This window comes from Salminus brasiliensis, chromosome 4 (genome assembly GCF_030463535.1).
Source record: "Salminus brasiliensis chromosome 4, fSalBra1.hap2, whole genome shotgun sequence".
Classification (NCBI taxonomy): Eukaryota; Metazoa; Chordata; class Actinopteri; order Characiformes; family Bryconidae; genus Salminus; species Salminus brasiliensis.
In genome coordinates, this window is record NC_132881.1 from 35,527,274 (window position 1) to 35,552,850 (window position 25,577).

At 42.0% G+C, this 25,577-nt stretch overlaps 1 protein-coding gene across 4 annotated transcripts in view; it reads right to left on the reverse strand.

Annotated features, from left to right (window-relative positions):
- Positions 1–3,086: 3,086 nt before the first annotated feature.
- Positions 3,087–25,577, reverse strand: part of sertad2b (SERTA domain containing 2b) — a 43,151-nt gene continuing 20,660 nt past the window's right edge. The window contains exons 1-3 of one of the 4 annotated variants that reach the window (XM_072678203.1): positions 21,512–21,769; positions 8,400–8,491; positions 3,087–7,079 (exon numbers count right to left, since the gene is read on the reverse strand). In XM_072678203.1, coding sequence (XP_072534304.1) covers positions 5,963–7,075 — 1,113 coding nt within the window. In that variant the 5' untranslated portion in view covers positions 7,076–7,079; positions 8,400–8,491; positions 21,512–21,769 and the 3' untranslated portion in view covers positions 3,087–5,962. Of the gene's footprint in view, positions 7,080–8,399; positions 8,492–21,511; positions 21,770–25,577 lie in introns of those variants that run through there. The other 3 variants (XM_072678202.1, XM_072678204.1, XM_072678205.1) reach the window with 3 other exon arrangements.

The following is a 25,577-nucleotide window of genomic DNA, read 5'->3' on the forward strand; positions in this document are numbered from 1 at the left end:
CTGTTCCAGAGAGTCCTATTCTATTGGCAGTACGTCTCTACAGGGACTAGACAAGCTGTGTGTGCATTCGCACACCTGTGTCAGCAATGGGTAAAACTTAAAGGAGCTGAATGCATTAATTAGAAAGGGTGTCCACAAACATTTGGACATTTAGTATATTTGGGTTTAAAGCATCATTATGTAGCATTTTCACCTGACAATAGCAGCTTGACCTGTAATAGCGAGAACAGTGACGATATTGTTGCTATTCTGGGCTCAGCACTCCATAAACTGCACTGTGCCCTTGAAGAAGCAGGCAGGTAGTAGTTTTTAATTGACTTTATCAATTAGATACTGGCAAATATAAGAATTTGTGATTAAGCTATCAATGAGAAAAAGCAAAACTTCCTTGATTGCTGCAATGCCACTGTAAAAAAATAATCATTAGTTTACATAGATATACATTATAAAACCAATCAATAAGGAATCAACTGTTTTTATTCTTGCATAAAAAACAACTATGATGGTTGGGGCAGGTGGAAGTCCCCCAAGGAGGATGTCACTCGGGGCTTCCAAATGTGCAGAAATGGCTCTGATATTTCAGTGTGCGTATTTCCCCTTTTTTGTACAAACAAAAGTCTTCGGCCAAAGACCTGCTAACTTGTGCTTATCACTACACTCACTAAATGACTTGTCATAATGACTCAGTCAAGTTGTCTCAACTTACCAGACCTGCATAGGCCTACAGTGCTGCAGGAAAGGTTAAGAACCCTTTACAATTTTCAGTGTGTCTGCATACATTTGACCTGATATGTGAGTAGAACTTAACAAAACATGTCCTAATAAAGAGAACCAAATTCCAAAAGGTTTACACAAACAAGGAGTGTTTGTGTATCTAATTTTATTTATCTAATTTTCTAAAAAAAAAGTATGCCAACCTTTGATTTCAGTAACTGTGGCCCCTCACGTTGATTTAAGCTCTACCTTCTCACCACCACTACTGTTTTACATGTACCTGAATCTACATGCAACCATTGGTCAAACTGCTTCCCACCACATCTGGTTGACCACGGCCTAAAAACACCATAACATAAATATATTTTTTTTTTGTAGTTTTACTTATTTTATTTTAAGACACATGGAAATGAAAGGAGATGATTCAGCAATATAGGCTATTAAGGCTAGAGACTCCCTCCTACACTCACACACACACACACAAACAGCCACGGTTCTACAACTTAGGCCTACTTGAAGCCCACCAGCCACATCCTAACCACGACAGATGTGTTCCCAGGGTCTTTTTTTTTCGAAAACCAAAATATGGTCACCCTACCTTAGAGTGCATTTCTGGACTTGCTGAGAGATACAAATCCATCACTGAAATAATCATGTAAAATGTATGATTAGTAATATTACAGGATTGTACATGAATATGACTGTGGTTACACAGCCTTATGCAGTTCTCTCAAGGGTTGTCCTGCCTGCTTTTGAAGTCACATACAGCAGTTTTAAACAGATAGGGAAAGTCATTGTATTGAGGGGACCTACATAGTGAGTGAATGAGTGTTACAGTCAGTGCAGAGTGAATGATTCAGCTGTCACACGAACTCAAAGTGTGCGTAAGGGGGGGGGGGCATCCTTACTGACCCAATAGCAACTAGGCCATGCTCCGGCTTCCCCTTCCCGACTGCCTCAAACACAGGGCAGATGCAGTCCTCCACCGCTGACTAAAAGTGGCTCTGCTCTCCACAGCGCTGTGGCCCCAATGCTGGAAATAGACTCAAGCTAGCACCTCATGAGTCACCAGCGAAAATGGTGGCAACTGTTGATGCAGAGAAATGCCCAGCGTCTGCTCAGCGACATTAGGGAGAAAGAGTGGGCCAGTCTGAATACTTAAAATGCACATGGGGCTGCTGGTCAGCACAGACTGACCCGTTCAACTGTATAGGTCTGTGTAACTACATAACTAACACATTCTGAGCAGTTACCCAAAAATGTACAGCAGTTACAGGGTAATGAAATTCTTAAGATTGATAGCTAAAATAACCAGCCAAGAGGTCAAGAGGTCAATTCATTAGTGCAAAGCCTATGGGCCAATGCTAATTTTGTGCCCACATAAATTACCTATGAAATCAGTAGTGGCTGAGTGGTTAGGTACAGTACAGGCACATTATTATTATAAGTTTCATAGCAGTTGCTGAACAATAAGTGTTAAGAACTTATTAATACTCTTGCAGTTTAAGGTGCAGATCTGTCGATTAGAGGCTGTAGAGGCTATGCATACTGTACACAATCAGTCAAACTGTACTCAAAAAAATAAAGAATATGGAAAATTCTGAATAAAGCCGGGGGTCATTGAACATGGTATGGTTTTATTGCATTAAAAAAAATGCTATAATTCCATGAATTGCAACAGCAAAATAAAAACACTTGAAGTGGAATTTTAAACATTACAAATTATTCAAATATGTAATTATATGACAACAGGCTACATTAGCCACGGCTAACTGTTACACTTGTCCTCAGGAGGAAGGTCTTTTATCTTTTTGCCTGAAATAGAAGTCTTTTCTTTGTTGCAAGTTCATTCATTTTTGGCATAAATGTCTGAGCTGCTGAGACCCTCAGGATGAAACAAAGGTATCTGTCAGATCAACCATCTTTTTAATCACAGAAAACTGCTTCACAAAACTGCTCCGACCTCATCCAGGAATAACTGAAACTGATGGCCATTTAAATCCTTGGCTCTGATAAAATCAACTGCTTTTGTGACAGCGCTTTAGCATGCTTACAGCGCTATGCTGCCCCATAGGTGGTGGTGGGGGGGGGGGGGGGGGGGGGGGGGCACACATTACTGTGCAGTGCATGCTGGGAATTGTAGTGCAGCTGATAGTGAAACCAGCTTATAAATATTAATAGAAAATCAAAATATTTTCCTGCACCAGATTGGGCTGTGCCCCAGGCCTGATGTGACAGCTGATGTGTGTTTGACACATAAGCCATAGAAAACCTTTTTTGGTTCCATAAAGAATCATGTTTGTAATAGAGACGTGTACTTTATTACTTTATATGAAGGTTCTTTACCAATATAAAGGATAAATATAGCACCTTTATTTTTGAGAGAGAATTCTGTAAATGTCAGATGAAAAAAGGACAAAAAAAATTTAATAAATTTTTAATAGTTTATTGTATGATATAAAACTACAAAAGTAAGACTGTTTCAAATTCATAGACACCTGTCCATATTTTTATATATATTCTACAGTCCACACCTTGATGCAAATACAGTGATCATCAGTTGATGGGTTCATTTTTTTCTCAAAATGAATATGTTGGTAATTGCATAGAAAAAGGCACAGCTCCAAGGTCTGTGAAAAATACAGCCTTTCTTATTGAGCAGAAGAAGAGGTAACCCCCCTTCCCCTTCTCCACCAGTGGTCTCGCTCCAAAACCACTCAACTACTTTTTATTTCCCCAAAACAGGTGGCCTGTGGTGCAGGCTGAAGACAGGAGACACCGAGTTAAACTAACAGTAACCAGCATCAGAAAGCATTCACTTCTGCTCTTCATACGTTTTGGCATTGAGGGTTAGCAACAGACTTTCCGAAAAGAAAAAAAAGAAAAGAAAAGAAAGAAAAAGAAAAGCTTTGGAGTCTGAACCTCTGAAGTTTGAAGAGAATAAAATATTGCTTCACAAATGTTTCCCTTGCACACAAACAGAAATACACATACATTAAATACTCATATTTAAATAGGGGTAAGGATCTGTAGCCCTAGAAACAGCCACAAACACCACCCCAAAATTATAATAGAGGAAACAAAATAATGCATTTTCAAAACAGAAAAAATGGCTTCCAACCCAATTCATTAAGCAAGATACATTCCTATAAGCAGAGTACATTCCTACCATACATTCTGTACACATTACAATCCAGATGGTAGCTTCACATCAAAATAAATATATTTACACAGAAAACATAGAATAAATAATTTAAAACAAACAAACAAAAAAACCCCAAAACAAAACAATCACTCCAAATCCAAATATCTTAAAAATAATTATAATTTTTAATTAATCATAATTATGAATGAATAGTATTGCCCGCTTGGCTCTCATACTCCTGCGCATTATCATGTTTAACTCTCAAATCATCTCAAACAAACTCCCACTGAAGGCTTTTCTGTAAATAGTGAAAAGTAAAATCCTTTATCTGAAACGGTCACACCTGAAGAAGACCAGCACTGCAGTTTACTGTCTCACGATGCACGTTTCTGTGCTGTGAAGCCAAACGTTTCTTGAAATCTAACTGTGATTGGAAATGATGCTGATAACAGTAGCCTCACTGTTGTCCTCACTGGCAAGCTCTAGTGAATGGGTCCTATGAAACTAAGCAGCTGATATGAGAAATGGTCCCTTTGCACACGACAGTCAGAACTGAACTGAAAAAACAACGTTCAGATCCACCGAGTTCAGTGTTTTGTAGTGGGTTTCAGAGCTGAAGGCATATCTTGCTTGCTGCTGCACATAGGCTACTTTTGAACCGCAAAATAAGGGAGGCTAATGGGAAAGTTTGGAAATCTGAATGTATATAAAAAAAATAATAATAAAAAAAGCTCCTCTTTGGTAATTTCAAACCGTCTTATGCATATTCCAAATTCTACATCTCCAGTGCTGTTAACCCAATCCTTCTGACCATCTCTACTGGCCGAGAGAAATCCCAGCTGAGAGATGAAAGGGAGACACGAGCAGATGGCAATCAGAAAAAAGCAACCAAACAATAAAATAAATAAGGTCAAATGAAACCAACCCATCTAAAATCCTACATCTGGCTTTTGTACAATAGTATTGCAACGCAGCATGCAATATTATGTATACCGTACCGCAGGACAATGCAGGATACAGAGGAAATGTTTGGCAAACAAGCAAAGAAAGATGTTACAAATGACAACAGAAGATGCAGATGCAAATGTGTTTGCTAAAATGATTCAATTGGAGGCTGCCTATGACATAAGAAATGATTTTGTATTGCATGAACAGGCACTCACACACTCACTTTCTGCACGCTAGTGTAGTGTTTTCCGATGAAACTGCATGTGAGTAAAAAAAAAGCTAATTAAGGTTAATGACAAAAAGGACCAAAAGCTGTTTTTTTTTACATTTGCATCCATTTCTTACAGCATAAACTGCTTCACTCAGTTATTCCCCATTCAGGAAAAGGACTCACAGGAGCTGAACTATATAACATAATGTCCATCAATACAATGTGCCTGAACCCCAAGTCGCCAATGCAGGTTGTTCAGTTTGAATTCGGCTAAAGGTACATTTGCAGACCAGTGCTCAACATCTACACCTAGTTCATGTAGTATAAGTTGGCCAGTCAGGGTAAAGTGTGTATACTTCATGTAAGAGATTATAGAGAGGAGGGTTGGTTGAGTCAGGACATGAAAAGTTGGAGAAGAGTGATATTTAAAACATGTCCCAAATGTCTAATAACACTAAAGGAGGCCATAAACCAACTTCCTCTTTTCAAATGAGTTGTGCTTGGTGAAAATGAAAGTAACACGCAAATAGGCCCGACGGAGCACATTCTTGCACCTGTATGCTGACAAGGGGAAAGAGAGCTGCTACTCCTTCTCTGCTTATTTTGAGAAACGTAAAAAAAAAGAAAAAGACGATAATAAAAGGGCATGAAATTTGCCAAGTGGTCATTTTTCAATGAAGGCACTCAAATCTGACAAAAAGCCAAGCGTGTTCCTTCATGTTCATCTTTTGGAAAGGCGAGCACAGTGCATGCACAGTGTTTTGAGAAGTAGTACTGGGTGACATCACCATTGATTATTACAATTGCCTTGTCTTAAAAACCAAAACAAACAAAAAATCTGTACAAAACACCCACAGAGTCCACCGTTTTTTTACACTTTGTATCTAAAAATTCTTTGAATTACTTTTTGATTTTCTTTGCCGCCTTCTCCCTCTCAAAACTGGTCATGAGCCTACCAGGACCTCCATGATGTGGTCCAGTTCTGTAAGGTCCATTTTGAAAGGCTGGTTGGAGCTGACGGCGGGGGCGGAGCCGCTGTAAGGGGACAGAGTCTTGAGGAGGTCGTCGGCGGTCACCACAGGGGCCAGTTTGGAGGGGACGGCTCCTGCGGCAGACGTGCAGGGGTCGAAATCGTACATGGATGTGTCTATGTCAGCAAAGAGGATATCATCCAGGGCCAGGTCAGTGAGGAAGCCTGAGGAAGAGGAGGCAGAGGGAGAAGTGCTCATGTCCAGGCCATTGGGAGGGAGGGTCTCCATCAGTTTAGAGTCATTGGCCGTTGTGGCCACTGACGGACGCTCTAGGGGCAGCGGGCTTAGGCCCTCCAGCTTTGGGCTGCAGGGTTTGCTGCAGTCTTTGGAGTCTGAGGGTTGGCTAGGGGGCTGGAGGGGCATGTGTAGGGCCGCTGTGAGTGCGGAGGGGGAGGTAGTTGTAGGCCCTGCTGATGCTTGGGCTGCTGGACACAGCTCCTCAATGTCGTCCAAGGCAGAGGAGAAACTGTCTCCGCCTACTTGTGGATGGAGTCTGGACGGTGTGTCCGGCAGGGGTGAGGATGAAAGTGAAGGTGGCGGTGGTGTGCAAAAAGCAGCGCTGTCCTCCTCTAGCAGTGATGCTGGAGTAAGGCAGGCGTCTAGCTGCGTTTGACCGGCAAGGGGCGGGGCCGAGAGTGGTAGAGGTGGAGCTGGGGATGCAGGAGGCTGGGCCAAAGGAGTGGCGGCAGACACAGAGAGTGTGCCAAAGGCTGGCTGCGCCTCTCGGAAGCCTTCGTCCACTGGGTCGTCCGGCGGAGGGGACGGGGGAAAGAAAAGCGGCCGCAGGTTGCCCTCCTGCTTCAGCTCCTCCTGGATGCGTCGCAGCATGTTGTTGATGAGCACGCGCTTCTCCAGGCTGGGCTCAGCCAAAGCCCGCTGGTTATACAGCTTCATCAGAGAGATGTTGAAGATGGTCTGCCTCTGCAGCGTGTAGGACACCTTGGAGAGGCCATCGGCCGCCAGCGCTTTGCCTTCCATGCCCTCGTCATCCTCGTCCAGCTTCCGCTTTGCTCCTTTACCCAACATATATCTGTGTCAGAAAGAGTGAGAGAGTGCGCAGGAGAGAAAAAACAGAGAGAGAGAGAGAGAGAGAGAGAGAGAGAGAGAACATCAGATTCTGAGGCAAACTTTTGTTTCTTAAGTACTATTCAGACAGGGTTCGTTTTACATGGAGAAGTGTAGGAGCACCAGAAAATCGCTGTGGTTTTAGTCCTGTTTCAATCTAGCATCTCACATCAAATAATGGCGGCTTTTATCTTCTCTACAACTAACTGAACCAACGTACTGAGTCATATCATGAGATATGAGTTCTGTGGATTTTCTGAAGTACAGAGGAACTCTAGGATATTCTCTACAGCCCAAATCAAACTGATCAGAACGTATAGCGCTGAAAATCAAAACCGGTCAGAAGATGGTTGAAGGGTTTTGGATAAGCAAGTGTGTGCAGTAGATTTAGTATAGCCTGTATCTCTATTTTTGGTGTTTTTTAAACTTTCTGACAATGTAAATATGTCCATCGCTTTTTACATTGTGTCAAAAGTTTGTTCATGCTGAATGTACCAATAGAAATGCTCCAGAATGCCTTGGAATTAAATCTTTTTACATCGACTTCAATTCAAGTTAAAGCGCTTTTTTCCTGCTCCTGTTACTACTAATAAAGTCTGAGTTTTTCTTGTTTGTTGGCATGCCAACAATGTGCAAATCTCTGTCACTTATGATTTGTCACAGAGTTATAATATTTACACCATATAGCCTATTTTACCACACCCCTATATGGTCATAAACATTACAGGCGTCTGATGATAACATCATATATGTGTTTGAAAACTCCTGTCTGAACTGTACTTTGTTTTCCATCTATTGATCAATGATAAACACATTTATTTAAACCACATTTTAGTACACAAATCAAAACCATATTCATATAAATATTTCCTTAAGGTTCTAGTGAAAAACACAAAAGCTTAAAATGTGTATGGAACATACACATTTCTATAATAACAATGATAAACAATAACAGTGACTTGTAAAACACAGTTCATCAAACTTAAGCCAAGGAGATACATCTACAAAAGAAAATGCCATAAAGACCAAAATACCACAGTAAAGTACAAAAAAGCTCCTTTGGCAGGAACCACGTAGCGTTTAGTTGATGGGATGGTATGTTAAAACTTGTTAGGCACGTAAACTGAAGTCATCGTAAATAAAGGCAGATAAACATCATGAACTGGTACATGGCATGTCGGACAAAATACAGAACCAACGAAACAGACAGGCCAACCCAAACAGCAGTTGGTTGGAGCATCAACAAGTTGACTTGGGTTAAAAATAAAAAGACCGTTTCTATTACCAGATTGTAGCTTTGTTGCCATGACACTGGCCCGCAAGCTGTCATCATATTAGCATTCTGAGCCTCCACTGGGGTGAGATTCACTACAATCTCTGTGCAGCCGCCGCAGAGAAGAAAGAGCACACAACGACTCACGTTACAACTGTGCCAAACAGATAAGGTAACACAACATGGGGACAGGGCTTTACGCAAACCAGCAATAATGTAATAAAGCACGTACACTTCAATCTGCTGTCAGTCACTCAAACCTGTGAGAACCGGCCATAGAAGAGTTCACTAGGGGTGTAAATCTCTAAAGGACTGTTTGGGAAATTATTCAGTTACGAAATAAGTCATTTTCCTGTTCGATTATATTGTGACGAGTCAGAGTTACAGCATTCTCAGATATGGTACAGTGTTAAAAAAATACAGCCAATGATAACACATGAAGCTTTTTCAGAAATGTTACATTTTATTATAGCCTAAACACTTTTTTTGGACAAAAATTAGTACCTTATAGAATATACAAATGAGATATATCATCACTGTCATGCAAAAACGGGCAACTTTACAGGAAAAGAAATAGAAATGTAATATTCAGTGGGAATCCACTGCCCATTTGGGAGAATTCAGATCCCCAGCTCCGATAACAGACTAGGAGTGATGTGGGGAGGAAGTGCCATCAACCCACTTCTGAGAAAGCAATATCCAACTGTGCTCTCTCAGACTCTGGCTGCTGATGACAAGCAGCATGACCCAAGATTCGAACCAGCGATCCTCAGATCATAGTGTCAGCACCTTAGTCTACTGGACAACTCAGAGCCCCATAATTTTTGACACAATGACACAAAGAACAATTGTCAAATTTACATTATATTAAAAAAGGGAAATACATGGTTTTGACGTGACAGTGATGATATTATATATGTGTCAGAGACGCGTGCCATTGAATGCCCACCGACAGATCATTCTTCAGATGCAGTTTTACACCCCTAGAGTTCACACCTATCAGATGGGTAAAAGAAAAGTGTGTGTGAGGGAGAGAAGCAGGGGTGCCGGAGTGGTTACAGGAATCCCGCTCTGACTACTGCTTCCTGAGCTGCTGAGAGGAGGGAGGCAAGTGTGTGTCAGACTTTCAGTAAGAACTCTTGGTGTAAATGTGTCATGCGAGAACGCAGTGCTGATTTTTGGCTCCTGGAGCATCTGGGGGGGGGGGGGTGGGCAGAGGGCAGCGGGGCAGCAGTGCGGCCGGCTGTGTGACAGAGAGAGAGAGAGAGAGAGCGGTAGTCAGGGAGCGGACCCCCGGCCCCATGTTAGGAAACAGCGACAGCGAGCTGCTCTGAGGCTACTGTACCGGCAGAGCATACTTGAGATTTACAACCACCCTCATGGGCCGCCATGTTGTTACAGTACACTGAGTCACCACGCCGCTGCGGAGAGAGGGGGCTAGTGACACAAAGAGTCAGACAGAGAGAGAGAGAGAGAGAGTAGGAGGCAAGAGAGAGTCAGATGTTTTTCGGAAAGAGAGAGACAACGAAAGAGAGAGAGACAACAGGAGGTGAGAGAGTCAGACAGAGAGAGAGACAGTGAAAGCGAGACAGAGCAGGAGGCAAGAGAGTCAGATGTTTTCAGAAAGAGAGAGAGAACAGGAGGCAAACAAGGCAAAAAGAGAGGGAAAGAGAGAGAATGAAGGTTGATACTATAAGAACCTGTTAAAAACATATTAACACACACGTTAATATATCTTCACTGTCACACAGAAACCTTGTCTCTATATACATTATACACATAATTATGGAGGAAGCATCTCGGCTCCATCAACTTCATATTCTAGATGTTATGAAGCTGCCGAAGTGAAGGTGTACAGAGAGTGAACTTCTCGCACATTGAGTGCCTCCCAACGACAAAACAGCGGTGCCCCATGGGCCACTGCTGCCAGAGGACAGTGGTATAGAGCAATTGACGAGTCACTGTGGACCAGTTACTTTGATAATGAACACCTTCCGCCACCTAATACAGAACAGTAATAGTGTCATCTAAGCCAAGGGTGGTAGTTCACACTTTTCGGTGGGTGGTCATGATACTCTGATATGATTTAATAATAATAATAATAATAATAATAATAATAATAATTTTAATTTAGCTTGTGAATTTCTGACAGTTTTGTCCTTTCGTTCATTATAATTAATAACGAATATCTTATAACGTATAACGTTTAGCTTAGTAACTACATACAACACATTCGAACGCCTCACAGTCTCTCACTGAGCGCAACAACACAGTGCTAATGTCACAGTGTGGACAGCCTTCACCCATACAGATTCCTTATTGCAGTAACTAAAGGCCTCAGATAGCGGCGTCAAGCTCCATTCTCTCACATACGGGCAGTATTTCTAATGTTATCATTCTTCTGGGTCTAAATAAACAAGTGTAATACGGGGCATAAAAAAAGATTATAACGAACACAGTAATGCAAGCAAGAAGACAACGTAGAGAGACTGCTGGGGAAAGAGAATTAACAGAATTGAATCTGGGGTGGTAAAGAAAGGACAAGGGAGGGAAAAGACAGCCAGAGAGAGAGGGAGCGAGTGCTCCCGAGCCCGAGATGGAGTGAGAGAGAGAAAGACGTGTAAGAGACGAAGAAAAAAGAAGAGGCAAGCGTCAGAAGGAGCAAGACAAGGAAGAGAGAGACGAAGCAAGAAAGGGAAAGAGTGAGTGAGTGAGAGAAAGAGAGAGAAGCCTGTTCATGAGGCCTCCCCTCATTACCATAAAGTAAAGCCCAGTAGCAGTAGGCAGCATTGCAGTGTGCTTGAACCTAATCCAGGCTGACAGCTTCATGCACCCTGGCCCTGTCTGTGTGCTCACACACACACACACACACGTGCGTGTGAGCAGTGCGCAGCCGCAGCACTGCCAGGCACTCAGTCAGGAAGTGCAAGTGGCTGGGCCCGCTGCCTCGCTGCCTGTTACCATGACAAACACAGTCAGCTGGGAATCCACCCAACAAGATGACAAAGAGGTAGAGGAGGGAGAGAGAGGCGGAGAGGGAGAGATAGAGAGAGAGAGGGAGAAGGAGAAGGAGGGAGGGAGGAGAAGGAAGGGGTGAGGGAAGTTAAAGAAAAAAATAGAAATGCTTCTTTCGGTGTGCAGCTTCTGTGGCAAAAAATTTGAATACGAAAAATGTGTGCTGGAGAGAAGAACAAGTTACGTCTGCCCCAGATGAGTGCAGATTCCATTCCAAAACATGCTGTTTACACACCGAACCCCAACTACGCAAACAAGAAACAAACTGATGAGACATCAATACTATAATATATATTTTGATCTGATGTATTATTTAATTAGATATATGCAGTCATTTATTCACAAACAATTAGAAGTAATTACAGGAAACCAGAGCTGGTAAATCAGTATTACCATGAAGTGAAGATTTTACCTTGATCATGATTAATGAGCGATAATATAAGCTGCTAGAGTTCTGATCCACGTCGCCTCCATGTCGCAGACTGGATGGGGTGGAGTCATGTGACTACACACGCGGTACGTTTTTAATAGGGCAAGAACATAAAAACACAGAGTGGGAAAATAATTAACATTTTTTTGGATGTATAGTTGTGAATATTGGTTTTAAATTCTTTTTGATTGATTACTCAGCTCTACAAGCAACACTGTCTGTGCTATTGTGTCTGAAGTGTCTGTCTACAAAACCAAACGCCTTGAACTTCTTCGACCATATTCATATTCACACACTTTGCTTTAGCCTTGCTGAATGCTCATACACAAATGGATCTGCCTGCATTACTACCTGGCAGAAAGCACATGCAAAAACCTCTTACATTTACTATGTATACACTCATTCACTTTTGGATGAACATACGCTGATCATCATCTTAAAAACCTTTGGTCCAAATGCTAATATGACCATTTTTTTGTTTTCAAAGAGGACACTGCGGTACTGTACATAGGGCAGTATCCATTATAGTTATGATGGAGTTTCAAGAAGACATAAATTGGCAGTGTGTATGTGTAATCTCCATTCATGTAGCTACAGATTGTTACTGTACATTAATATATCAACATTTACTCCTTTCAGTAACACTTTTAGCCTGATCTCCTACTGCTGCTGTCGATAAAAGCTTTGTTTAGAAATTGGATGTGCAAATCATAACGATACAGGACAACAGCCCCAAAACGCAAACAATAGATTATGAAAGGGTCCAACACTAACCCCCCCCAAACTTGCCCGATTAAGCCAATGAACAGTGGGTTATACTGTAACAAACATCTTTGCCTTGACAAACATTGTTCAATCGTAAACACATATACACACATCTCTTTAGGACAATATACTATTAAAATGAAAGCTGCATGATTGCTATTGTGCAAAAGCCATCTCAGTCTAAATCTGCCAGCAGTCAAAACTGTATAATGAATATACCAGCAGAAATGCACCACACTGTCTCAAAATAAAAGCAGTTTATATATAAGTTAAGAAGATTCTTAAGCTCACATTAGACATACATTTTGGAGATACAAGGTTTTTGCACGACAGCAAAAATATGCATCATTAAAATGTATTTTTAGACCATTTTTCATCAAGGGCATGTTTGCTTATGAATGCAAACCAAATAAATATTATGTACACTGCTTTCACTGTCAAATGTTCTTCGGATTAACAGTACCTCGCCTGAATAAGTGATTTTCAACGCTGCTGTCCCGATTTAACTGGCCAACTGTTAATGTTGAAATTACCAAACAGGGCACTTGGGACACAGACAGTATTAGTGAGACGAATCAGTTTTCAGGGATAATTAGATGAAGAAAGGAAAAGATCCCACAGGGTTATTATTCACTTCTTAAGACTTATTACTCAGTCATTAGGAATTCTGAAGTAACTATTAGAAAACTGAAAGGGTTTAAAGAGTTAAACTGTGCTTAATGCTAAATTCAGGGATCAATGACTGATTTGCTAAATGTATGAAAAATGTAAGTAAACACATAGATAAATAAATAACCTGATTTGGAGCAGAAAAAAGCACCATTCCTCATTACTTCCATACATACACTGCTCACTGTGAGGAGCTGTCCTGTAATTCATTGCGACGTCTTTAGCTTTAAGAAAGGCCTACAAATGCAGTCCTTCCCAGTGAGCAGGGGAGAGGAATGTGAGGGCAGCTGAACGAGTCCCTGTGACTCAGAGCACCGTCTGTAGCGCTTAAACGCCACTGTTACTCCACCCAGCACATTCCTCCACTGCTTCCAACCCTTTTCCCTCTCCTCCACCCACCCTGAGCTCTCCATCCTCATCCCTCTCCATCTCTGGGGTGAAAGGTTACTGTGAAAGTGCAGAAGAGAGGCTGTGGTGAGGTTCAGCCTGGTGGTTAGTATCCTAGAAGCTGGTAGTAGAAGTGCAAGCCAGGAATTTGGGGAGAGAAAACTGGTTGGGGGTCAGTGGAAAAGAGCAGCTGCTACTTATTGCCCCTGACCTGAATCTACCGAGTGCTCAGAGACAACAACGAGCCAGAGGAGAGAAAGAAAGCCGGGAGTGCAGTGTTCCAGCCTTGCTCGGCACACTCTGTTCTATTACACACATACACACACGCGGAGGAACACCGGTCGCCTCTCCACTGCTAATGCACCAGTGCTGAGCAACGACCCTGTTTCAAACCAACCCCCTCCAGCACCCCCCCCCCCTCTCCTCACCACTGCATAAAATCTCTCACCGAACAGAAAAGACGCTACATCAAAAGAGAGCTCCCTCTTCTCTCTCTATTTGAGTGTGTTGTAAAAATTGCTGGCGATGGCTCAGTTTTACAGCGCCGTTTAAAAAGCGTGGGTTTAGCCGCGGCTCACTTCCTGGATACGACTCCTGCCAGTAGCTAAGTGTGTGAAACAGAGCACCGGATAAGTCCAGAATTAGTGTAAAAACTGAGTGTAAAAACTGAGGCTGGGGCTTTTGGACAGGAGAACACAGAGCTGCTGGAGCAGGAGCTGGAAAAACGCCGCAGTGCCACTAGGCTGGCTGCACACTGTGTGCTAACCCAGCGCACAACAGAAAACTTCACATGAGGGAGCAGACTAGATGGATGAAGTCTATTAGCAGGCGTGCTGGTTGGAGAAGCAGACGACAACAGTGCTGGGGATAGAGTGAGGGAGTTAGAGAGCAAGCAAGCAAGGGAGGTACTGAATCAGGGAGCGATTAAGGGAATGAGGGATTGTGGTTGAGTGAGTGAGAATTCAGAGAGAAAGTGAATAAGGCAGCGAGTGAGCAATTTAGGGACAGAGGGAATGAGCCAGGGAGCAAGTAAACGGGTGACCAAACATGAGGAGTAAAGTATTGAGAAAGCAACTAAGGGGTGTATGTGAATGACTGTGTGATCACTTGAGGGAGTGAATGAGTGAGTGTGCAAGCAAGAAAGAAAAAAAAAGTGAGGAAGCAACTGATGGGGAATGAGTAAGTGTGTGAGGGAGTAAAAGAGTGAGAAAGCAAGCGGGGGTGAGTGAATAAAGGAGCATGTGCTTGATGCAGTGAGGGACTAAGTGATAAGGGAAATGAGGGAGTTAGGGAGAGTGAGTGAGCAACGCAGTGAGAGAAGAGTGAATAAGGGAGCTAGTGAGCAAGTTAGGAACTGAGTGAACAGGCCAAAGAGCAAGTGTATGAGTGGCTGAATATGTGAGAAATAAAGGAATAAAATAAGAAAGCAACTGAGGGAGATGAGTGAATGTAATGTGAGGGAGTGATAGAGGAAGTGAGGAGCTAAGTGAATGAGTGAATAAGTAAGTGAGGGAGGGAGAATGGAGTGAGAAAGAAAGTTAGTTGGGTGAGGGAGTAAGCGTGTAAGGGAATGCAAGGGAAAAAGTGAATAAGGGAGTAAGTGAGTGAGGGATAAAAGGAATGAGATAGTAAATGAAGAGGTGAGTGAACGAGTGTGTGAGGGAATGAAGGGGACAGTGAGCATGTAAGGGAGAAAAGAATTGCGCAAACAAGTGAGGTTGCAAGTGAATAAGTGTGTGAGGGGGAAAAGCAGTAAAAAGGCAAGTGAGAAGGTTAGTGAGTAATGGAGTGAAGGAGCAAGTGGAGGAGTGAGCGAGGGAGGGAGGAATTGAGTGTGTGAGTGAGTCAGGTGGGTGAGCATACCACACCATAATACTACTTAGTGTATAAAACATTGTGATTAGAATTGGTATATGAAGTATAGTGTGTGGCTTTGAGTGAGTGAGTGAGCAAGGGAGTGATTAAGCAGGAAAGTGAGCAAGTGATCAAGTAAGCAAGGGAGTGAGGGGGCCAGCGAGGAAGCGCAGGAGTGAGCGCTGAGTTTTTCAGTGATATTATGATCCTGTAACAGGATCTGCACGTTTCCATGCCTGAGCTTCTGACTTCCCCTCCCCCTCACCTCCGTGCTGTGCTATTTCAGGTCCTGAGGGTACGGATTCACTCACACACACACACACACACACACACACACACACACACACACATACACACATGCATGCAGCACATATACACACACACACACACGCACACTAACATGCAAGCGTACATGCATAGCTGGCAGTTCTACTGCAGAACCGGTTGCAGATCCATGCGCCGGGCTGCAAAAACGCACGCAGCCAGAGCCGTCACCCATCACTCCCTCAGCCTGCGTGTAATAACACACACATTACTCTGTCAAATGAGAGAGAACTGGGAGGAGAGTGACAGAGATAAAGAATGATGGGCAGAGAAAATGAAGGGACAGAGGAGAGAGAACGAGAGAGCGAGAGAGAGAGGGAGAAGCAGAGCTCTCTCTGGTGTCATCTTACAGTATCATTACAGGCACATAATCCATGTTCATCCTCCTCTCCGCCTGGCCTCTGTACTTACTCAGCGCGCTTTGTCACGGCACTTGACGGCACAAAGACGGGGTGTCATTTGTGTGGGCCCTCCTGACGAAGGCTCAATAATACCAAGCACGAGCAGGAAGGGAGAGAGAGAAAGACAGAGACAGAGAGATACAGAGAGAGAGAGAGGCAGACCAAATGACATATTTATGGCACAGCAGACATTCGGCAGCACTTTGGCATCTTACAAGAAAGACACTGCTGCAGTTCATAACTAAAGCAGCTGTGTGAATAATCAGAAATGTTATTAAGCCCTGCAAGTCAAAAGAACAGCCTGAAAAAAAATCAATCATGTGCAAAGGTAGCTAACTGATTATAGGGTTGTGTTTTGCCTCTTTCTGCAATTCTATTGTAGTCAAAGTTTTTATCATTTCAATATAACCCCTTTTTAATAGCTTGAGAAAGAGATATTTAGCTGCTGTAAAAGCATCTATTGCACAGGTGCATTTTTCTGCACACTGAACTGAACACTGATAATAAACAGCAATGACTGTGCAAAACAAGCTCTGCACTGCAAGTGACCACAGGAACCTGCCAGCTCACTATTTTAGAATTTTTAAAAATATCAATATAACCTGAGGTCAATTCCTTGCGTATACAATAGTACACTGTATGTCCACAAATGTTTGTGGGCTAAAAAGGTATAAAGCCCCCAGCATTGAGCTGTGGAACAGTGGAGCTGTGTTCTCTGGAATAATGGTGCTCCATCCTATACTTTTGGATTAGGAGTAGAGGAGGGGTTGTTATCATCCAACATCCTGACATCACTAATGCTCCTGTTGCTGAATGCAATCAAATCCCCACAGCAATGCTTCAAAATCTAGCCCTCTCTGGACAGTAGAGACAGCTACTCCAAAGTCATAGGATACACTCTTGATAGGAAGAAACAATGGATACTTTTGTCCATATAAGTGTATCTGGCTACATTCAGCTGAGCATTACTCAAAACCGTGTACATAGGGCAAGCAGTTCTGGATCTCTGTAATGCATTTTACTAGTAGAGATTCTAAGTATAGATATCAGCCTTGAGCGTTTTACAAGTAATAATGTCAGATCTACAGATCTGCAAAGACATTTAGACTAGTCATACTGCCAGGATGACATATTCATAATGCAGTTTTGACTAGTCATTTGTTACCATCGATTTACACTGAATCTCTCTCTCTCTCTCTGTAGTCCTGACTAGTAACAGCTACTGCCTTTTATTATTCAAATTGTAGAAATGATATCTTAGAGATATTACAAGAAGTCAAGACTAAATTGGAGATATCTAAAATTATTAGTAGTACTAGTAAGAATTCATTCACAGATTCATTGACATTTACAGATAATATACTAATCAGACCTACAGTACAGATGAATTACTATTTCTACTAGTAAGAAAATAACTGTTTTACTACTTAAAATGTTCTTACAGATAAGAGAGAGTAAGATTCCATGTAAATAAATGGACTAGTCGTTTTGTTAAACACAGTGAGGATTCAGCCTCCTTGTGACGGAAGAATCCTCTCCTTTGCAGCTATAGAGTCCTAAATTTAACCAAAAACGTTAACAGCAAGCAGCAATAACCAGCCAAAATGTGTTCTGTGCCAGGAGTGACCACATAAACTTACAAGCCAGTAGGTTGCTCAAATTTTACCAGACACAGCGGAGAGCATGGACTGAGGACAGTGACTCGTTTTGTAACTGACGTTTCTTGGTTCCCACGTTAACCGCTTTCTCATAACTGCTGTTCACCGTTTCTTAGCGTGTGCCGCAGTGACACTGCATTATTCTTGGCCGTACAGGGAGAATGGATAGGGCATGGTAGCCACGGGGAGCAGCCGGTGTTGTGAGTGTCAGGCACATGTGCAGTGAGGCAGCAGCATGCAGACTGCAGCCTAGGCTTTACGTCAGCGACAGCAGCAGCAGAGCAACTCACATAACAGCCCTCGGCACACAGAATGTGGCCTGACTACTGTATCATACCTAACTCCACACAGGACTACACTTCTACACGTTATGATTCCCACATGCTTTCTGAAATGCTCTTCACAATTACACTTAATTACTCAATTACTAAACGATTACTATAATTTTTCATATAAATGTTACTTCTTGATGAAAGTTGGCAATTTGCTGGATGATAATGCACATTTAAACTCTTCTAATGCTCACTTTTGACAGTAAGAATAGTGTGAACCTGATGGACACGCCCAATCATATGCCTTGTTATCACCATATAGTGTTTTTACATTGGTTTTTATTTAAGTCTTTTCAGAAGCCTCCTGGATACTCTTTGCAATAAAGTATTATCTAATCTTTGGCGGCTCAGCAGAGTCTGTTATGGTTCACTAAGTAATTTTTTACTGTTCACCCTCGACTAAAATCTCTGCGCACGTGATTAATAATGCGCACCTCACGTCAATACTAATATAACCAGTAGTAACAGCCCTAAAACAGGAACTCCGTTTACAAAAGGACGTACCTAAAACAAAGTGGATTTAGGTACCAGGTTTTTTTGTAAAAGTTTTTTTTTATCAGTATTAGCGTTGTTTTACATAAACAGTGACCTGTGTACTAAGACAATGTATTAAAACCGCAGAGGCCATATAATCTGAACTCCGGTCCTTTAAACACAGTTTAAATACTGTCAGAGAGAAGAACACTTTTCAAACCGGTTTGACCAGAGAGGCCAAAGAGACTTGATGCAGTGTGTGGGGGTGTGAGACGCACACTTAACACTGTGGTTCAGGAAAACTAAAATTGCAAACTGCAGTCAATGACAATCCACTCATATATTAAATTTATATTAAACGGAGCTGTCATCATGTACAGTGGTACTATAAAGGTGTTACATAAAACTACTGCTGCTGTAAGACTGCTGAGATAAGTTTTGCAGTTTTAATGAGTGCATACCTAACCTATGAGCTTCATAAGAATTCACAAAACTCATAGTAGTTACTGAATAATAAGCATTAAGAATAATAACAGAAAACTCAGTCTACACTCTTTGTATGAACGGTGCTACAAAGGGTTCTTTGAGTGATGCCTTATGAGAACCATGTGTGAAGAACCATTTAAAGGTTTAAACAAGGTTCTTTGCCCATTTAAAGGATCTTTACACTCACATCTTCTTTCCAAACTGGTTCTTCTTTGGCATTGCTCAAAAAGCCCTTGGTAGCGCCTTTATTTATAAGAGTGTAGAACAACTGCAGACTTATTAGGAACACTCCAGATGTAGGCCTCTTCTCTCCAACTATGGGCACTTTCTCCTTTAGCAATGTAAATCCCAGAATGTCTAATGAGTGCTTGCAGTATAATAACCTTGTATGCATTTTGAGGGTATAACAGCACAAAAGGACCACTTATACTAACACAATGGACTAACAGTACATGCGGCCGTTACTTCGAGAATGCTGTGCATTCCAGCTGATTGCACTGGCCGAGTGCAGCAACTTGAGATGTGATAGCTGCCCACATCTCCTGCATCAACGTAAACGACCCTGCCACATGCCACTTAGGCTTGGTAATACATGACCGACCCGTCCAACATCAGCAGGCTAGGGTTTTACAACTGAGCCAGACTGCACACGTACACACCCACTTACACGTGACACGCACACCCCAGCACTCAGCACGACATTCATGAGCTAGTCTACATGGGGTCAAAAGGCCTCAAGCCGGGAAGATCCTTGGACGTCTGCTTACAATACACATTTTTCTTGCATAGCATTAAATGGGGGGCAGGAAAAGGGAGATTAATAAGGAGTTGAACAAGCTGAATAAAGGCGGTGAGTGTAATCTACTTTAATGTGGACACTAGCACATTTAACTGGACCTTGATCCCTCTTGAATTTACTGTGTGAGTGAGAGAGAGAGAGAGAGACAGGGAGAGAAACAGAGAAAGCATGCGTGTAAATGTCCTTTGGACTTTGCCCCAGTCTCCCCAGTCGACTTGAAAAGGTACTGCAGAGTGCAAATGTAGATTTCACTTTTTGTCCAGTGTGAGGTCTTAAGACATATGGGTGCATGTTAAATCCAGCACTTTCACTTTCAAACGCTGTGCATTGAAGATTTACAGATTTTCTCCCTCACTCCAAACATAGTTTCTTAGCCAAGACATGTTTAAAAGCTGAGAAAACAATGTTCCAACAAACGATAAAGGCCCATGTCACATATTTCGAATGGCATAGGCTTCCACTTTATTAGCCTCACAGCTCCACTGCACAGCTAAAGGAGCAAACTTTGGACACCAAACATGTCTTGACCAACTTGACCAACTCCCCCTTTCCTTAAGGGGACAACTGTGCTGAATTATTCATTTAAAATCCATAAACAATGAATGCCACAGATTCTGCATTGCCGTTATAGCAAGCAATACCTCCGCAGTCTCTTCTCCCATTCAGTAAAAGCTGAAAACAACAAGTGAGAAGTTCAACTGTCCTCCAAACACCATATTTCCCTCACAGGCTCAGTATATTGCTCACTCAGTGCCATTCAATGACCAGCTTATTTGGCTACTATCAGCACTAACTTCCCCTAAGAATAATTTTATCTTATCTCAGTGTGTAAAAATTAGGGTACCCTAAACTACAACGCAAATATAATTGAATTTAAGATAATAAAAAAATATAATAATACATGACTGACTGTCTCTCAGTGAACGAGCAGTCCAGTAGCTCACTGAGTGACCTCGTCAGTAGCAGCCTTCGAGCTGCTATGCTCACACGACCACGTTTATTCATTTATGTATATGATATATATATATATATATATATATATATATATATATATATATATATATATATATATATATAAGAATATTATAAATGATATGAACTGTTAGCTTAACGTGTCAACTCAAAAAATAAAGCGAGCAAAAAAGTCGACTTGGCAAATCTGAGTGTAAGCTGTCCACCACCGCATCGCTTTGCCATTGTCAGCGGTGCGAGTGGAGAAGTCTTAGGGTTCTGGCTGTGCTCTCCGACACGCTCCTCAACTTTACGACGGGGGGGAGCAGACAACAATACACTCACACACACAGAGAGAGAGAGACACACACACACTCGCATACGGGTCTGTGTAACATTAACTGCCGCGAGTTTAAAGAGTATTGTAGCTTTCAGAGCTGGATGAAGCTGAAGTTGGTTTCTTATTGGAATTGTCCGTTCCACCTTAACTGCTGCACCATTTAAGGTGGAACGGACAATTCCAACAAGAAGCTGACGAACAGAGAGCTAACTTCAGCCCTGTCGTTGCTGGTCACTCACCACGGTTAGTTGTAGCGGAGCTCTGAGCTGAAGCATCGGGAAGGATCGCTTTTATTGTCGACAGCGCTACTTCCAAGCCAAAGCGACGGTACGGTGCGTAAATCCTCCTTGGGAGAAAACGATACTGAGGGGAAAAAAGGGCTCACGGTGGCTGAAACCAAGTGAAAAAAAGAAAGCAGACAAAAAGACGGCAGCCAGTTGTAGTGGAGACGGAGGCAGACTGAGCCCAGACCACAGTTACCCTCGGAAAGGTGTGACGTAGAGTGAGGCTCAGGCTGCGCCGCCGTGCCTGGCCTCGGAAAAGTCCGCCCAGAAACACACACACACACACACGCACACGCACACACACACACACACACGCACACGCACACGCACGTACGCAAGCTCAGCCCCTGCCTGTGCCCTATGCTTGCTTTCTCCCACCCTTTAGAGAAGCCTCTATCTGTCTCTCTCTGACATTATAACGGTTGCTAAAAGTTCTTATGTGCCCTTTATTTCTAATTAATATAACTATTTTTACTAATTATATAAGACCCAACTATATAATTATAATTATAATATATATATATATATATATTTTACATGAATACAATTCAATTTCATACATTTCCCAATAATGACTCATTATTATACATTTGTCTCCCAATACCAGCACTTTGCAAGGCAATGTAATGGCTTAATGTCACAGTTATATTATAATATATCAGACAATGTTAGGTGTCCAGTACTGTGGCCAGCTGTCTTGATGGACAGGGCTACACAAGCTCAACTGCCACCCCATGGCAAGTTCCAGCACTGCACAGGCAGCTGTGTGGCTGTCATCGATATATTTTTTTACACATGAGACCTGCTGTCTAGTTTATCATATGAAGTAACGCATGTATCATCATTGTTCTGTACAGGGAATGAAGCCAGTGTGACAAAAGGCAGATTAACAGGACTGAGTTTGCATCTTCCTTTATTTATTGTATGTCTGTTTGTGTTACACTATAGTCAGAGGTAGGTAATAACTGGTTCCATTAACTTCATTGGTTATTATATACCGATGATAGTACTTTTTCTTCTGCTAATGAGAGGAATCTATGCTTTACTTTAGTAAATATTTCGTTTCTATCTAGTTTGGGTATTAACGGAATACATGTAACAGATATATAGTTTTCACCCCCTTTCACTCGACTTTTGCAGGCAACATGAACTTACTCCACCAATCGCCGTTGCCTGTGGCTGGCATAGCAGCAACCAAGCTGACCGGATGGTTGTGTCCCAGGAATTTGGAACTTCTAACAAATGCAAAAGGATTGGTTTGTCCTCTCGTTTGTCATGGAAGGTGCTGCATGCCCACAAAGCAGCTCAAACACTCACATCGCCTTATCTCTCAGCTCCTGAAAGAGAGGTTGAACATTCCCAAGCTGCTTTACTCCTCTGAAAAGGAGAGTATTTTGTCACTTAAAGACTTTCTGCTGAAGGACATTCCTACAAAAAAAGTTCATTCATCCATCTTCTTATACACTACTTCCTGTTCAGGGTTGCAGTGGGTCCAGAGCCTACCTGGAATCCCTGGGCTGCAATGCCTCCTGGACAGGGCACCAGTCCAACACAAAGTACCACACATACCTATTCACACCTAGGGGCAATTTAGCACAGAGAATTCAGCTACCATGTGCATTTTTTTGGGAGGTGGGAGGAAACCAGAGTACCTGGAGGAATCCTGCATGGTCACCAGGAGAACACACCAAATTGCTCACAGACAGTGACTGGAGCAGAGATGAACCCACAACCCCAGGCCCCTGGAGCTGTGTCACACACATACTACCCGCGTGGCCACTGTGGGCCGCCTAAAAAAGTTCAGTGACATAAAATTTTGTTTAGCGTCCAGAAAAAAGCACATAATAAATATCAGCTCCTATGAGGGTAGACGCTGGGCTTATGAAGTCTAACTGCAGCTCTTTACGGCATTCAGTACCTGATTCTTTTGTGTTTTTACTAGTTTATTGGAAAGGTCTTTTTAATTTCTGCTTGAGTCACTATTTCAAGTACTTTACTTACTTTACTACTTTAGGGATGAGTGTAGGCCACTCTACACACCTCTGTTTACAGTAGTAAAGAGCAAACCACTACAACAAAGAAGGCAAAAATCAAGTAGAGGAGGAATAGAAAAGGCAACAAACAGGACAAAAAGCCTAAAAGTGTTACAGTTCAGATGAACTGTGGTCATCTCCAGCTGTGATGAGATATGTTTAGGTCTGTAGTGCAGAAACATGCATTTCATGTTAGTTAGAGATGGAGGTAAAGGGCCTAAGATATGGTAAAGTTAACTGGGTAAGTGACAGAACGAATGAGATCATGAATATATCAGTTTTAGATTAAGAGCTTTTTCGGGTGAGATGATGTCATGTGACTTACAGACATAACCAGTGTGGGCAGTGGTAAGCAACACATATACTGTCTGGTTCTACAGTAGTTACTTCTTCCCATTTGCTCAGCAGATTAGATGGTTAGCAACCAACTTGTTCCACTCTGTCAAGTTTAAATAAGGAAACAGTTTTGTTCACCATGTGGCTGTTCAAAAACTTCAAAACAGAATCACAAACAGAAGTTAGTGAAGAAAATCCACAGCGAATTATGCTTTTACATGCTTTTGTGCCTGGGCAGGATCACCAAGAAGCATTTAAGTTACACATTTCATAAAGTAAAGAAACATTTTCCAGTTCTTTCCAGTTCCAGTTTCCAGTGTATGACATCGAATCTAGCTTCCCCTGTACGTCTGGATGAACAGGCGAGGCAACATTAACCATATATTACAATCTAGTCAATTACACATGTAACCCTTTTACAAACCCATGGCATCCGAATGCTCAGCTTCGATGATTCATCTACTGATTCATCAAATCTGTCCACTAATTAGCCATCCTAAAATGCAGAAACTTTCCATTCCACCTTAAAGGGTGCAGAAATTACAGGAAAGAAACTCACTCTGAGCAGACCATTACAGGTAGCCAGAACTTATTTGCAAAAGGGTTAAATAGTTTAAAATAAAATAAAATTAAGGTTTATGTATAAAAAAAAGACAGTGGATAATGGAGGTAGTTTTAGGTGCTGGTTTCAAATTGACTATATACTTATTCTACAAGGCCATGAACATTATCATCATCATGAACAACTTAATGCTACTAAATGCATTTATCTGGCAACTTTGTGGATGTATCAGGCTCAACTGTTCAACATAATGTATGAACCGTATAGTTATACCAATAATAGAATAATACTAATAATTAAATTAGAAATAACAGAATATTTATTAGCACATTTCATGTCAACCACTGTGCCACTGTGCAAAGACGTTTAACCCCTTAAACAGCCTATGGTGTGCTGGTATTATTACAAACTTCTATTAGCAAAAAATAACCCCACTAGTTTCTACAAAAGTCCATATAGTTACTGAGTAATACAGCTTGGTGTGTTAAAAGCTGTGCTAAGGGGTTAAACAACACAAATACATACTAATACACATACACATAAAGTCTATGGAACAATTAAAGTAATAAGAAAGCAAAAAGCACAAGATTACATGTGCATTTAACTGTAGAAATTAAGATCCACTATAGTCCAGACAGGAACAGTGTATTCTACAACTCCCCTGCACTGCTCTCACCAGCAAACAAGTCAAAGCTTGCTAATCTGAGACAATGATTTGCTTCTTTACCCTTGTAAACTGCCTTCACACCACAGACAGTCCTGCAAAGATTTCCTTTGCAAACAAATGGACAATGATCAAAATAATGTAAAAGAAAAAACTGTTATGGTCCATTTCAATGGATACAAGTACTTGTTACATTTTTGCACTCAAGCATGCAGAACAAGCTTTTTAATACTGCTACTGCATGTAAATTCAGTGTGTACACTTTCACATAGTGCATACGGTGTGACTCCAGTGGCAAAGTGACGCGTGTATTTTCTGAGGAGGTATGGTGACAGTGATGTCATTGGTGACGGCCTCTTGCCTATTTTAAGTTTCCAGCGTGTGTAGATATAGGGCAGCCAGCTCAGGAGCTAGCTGGCTCCAGTG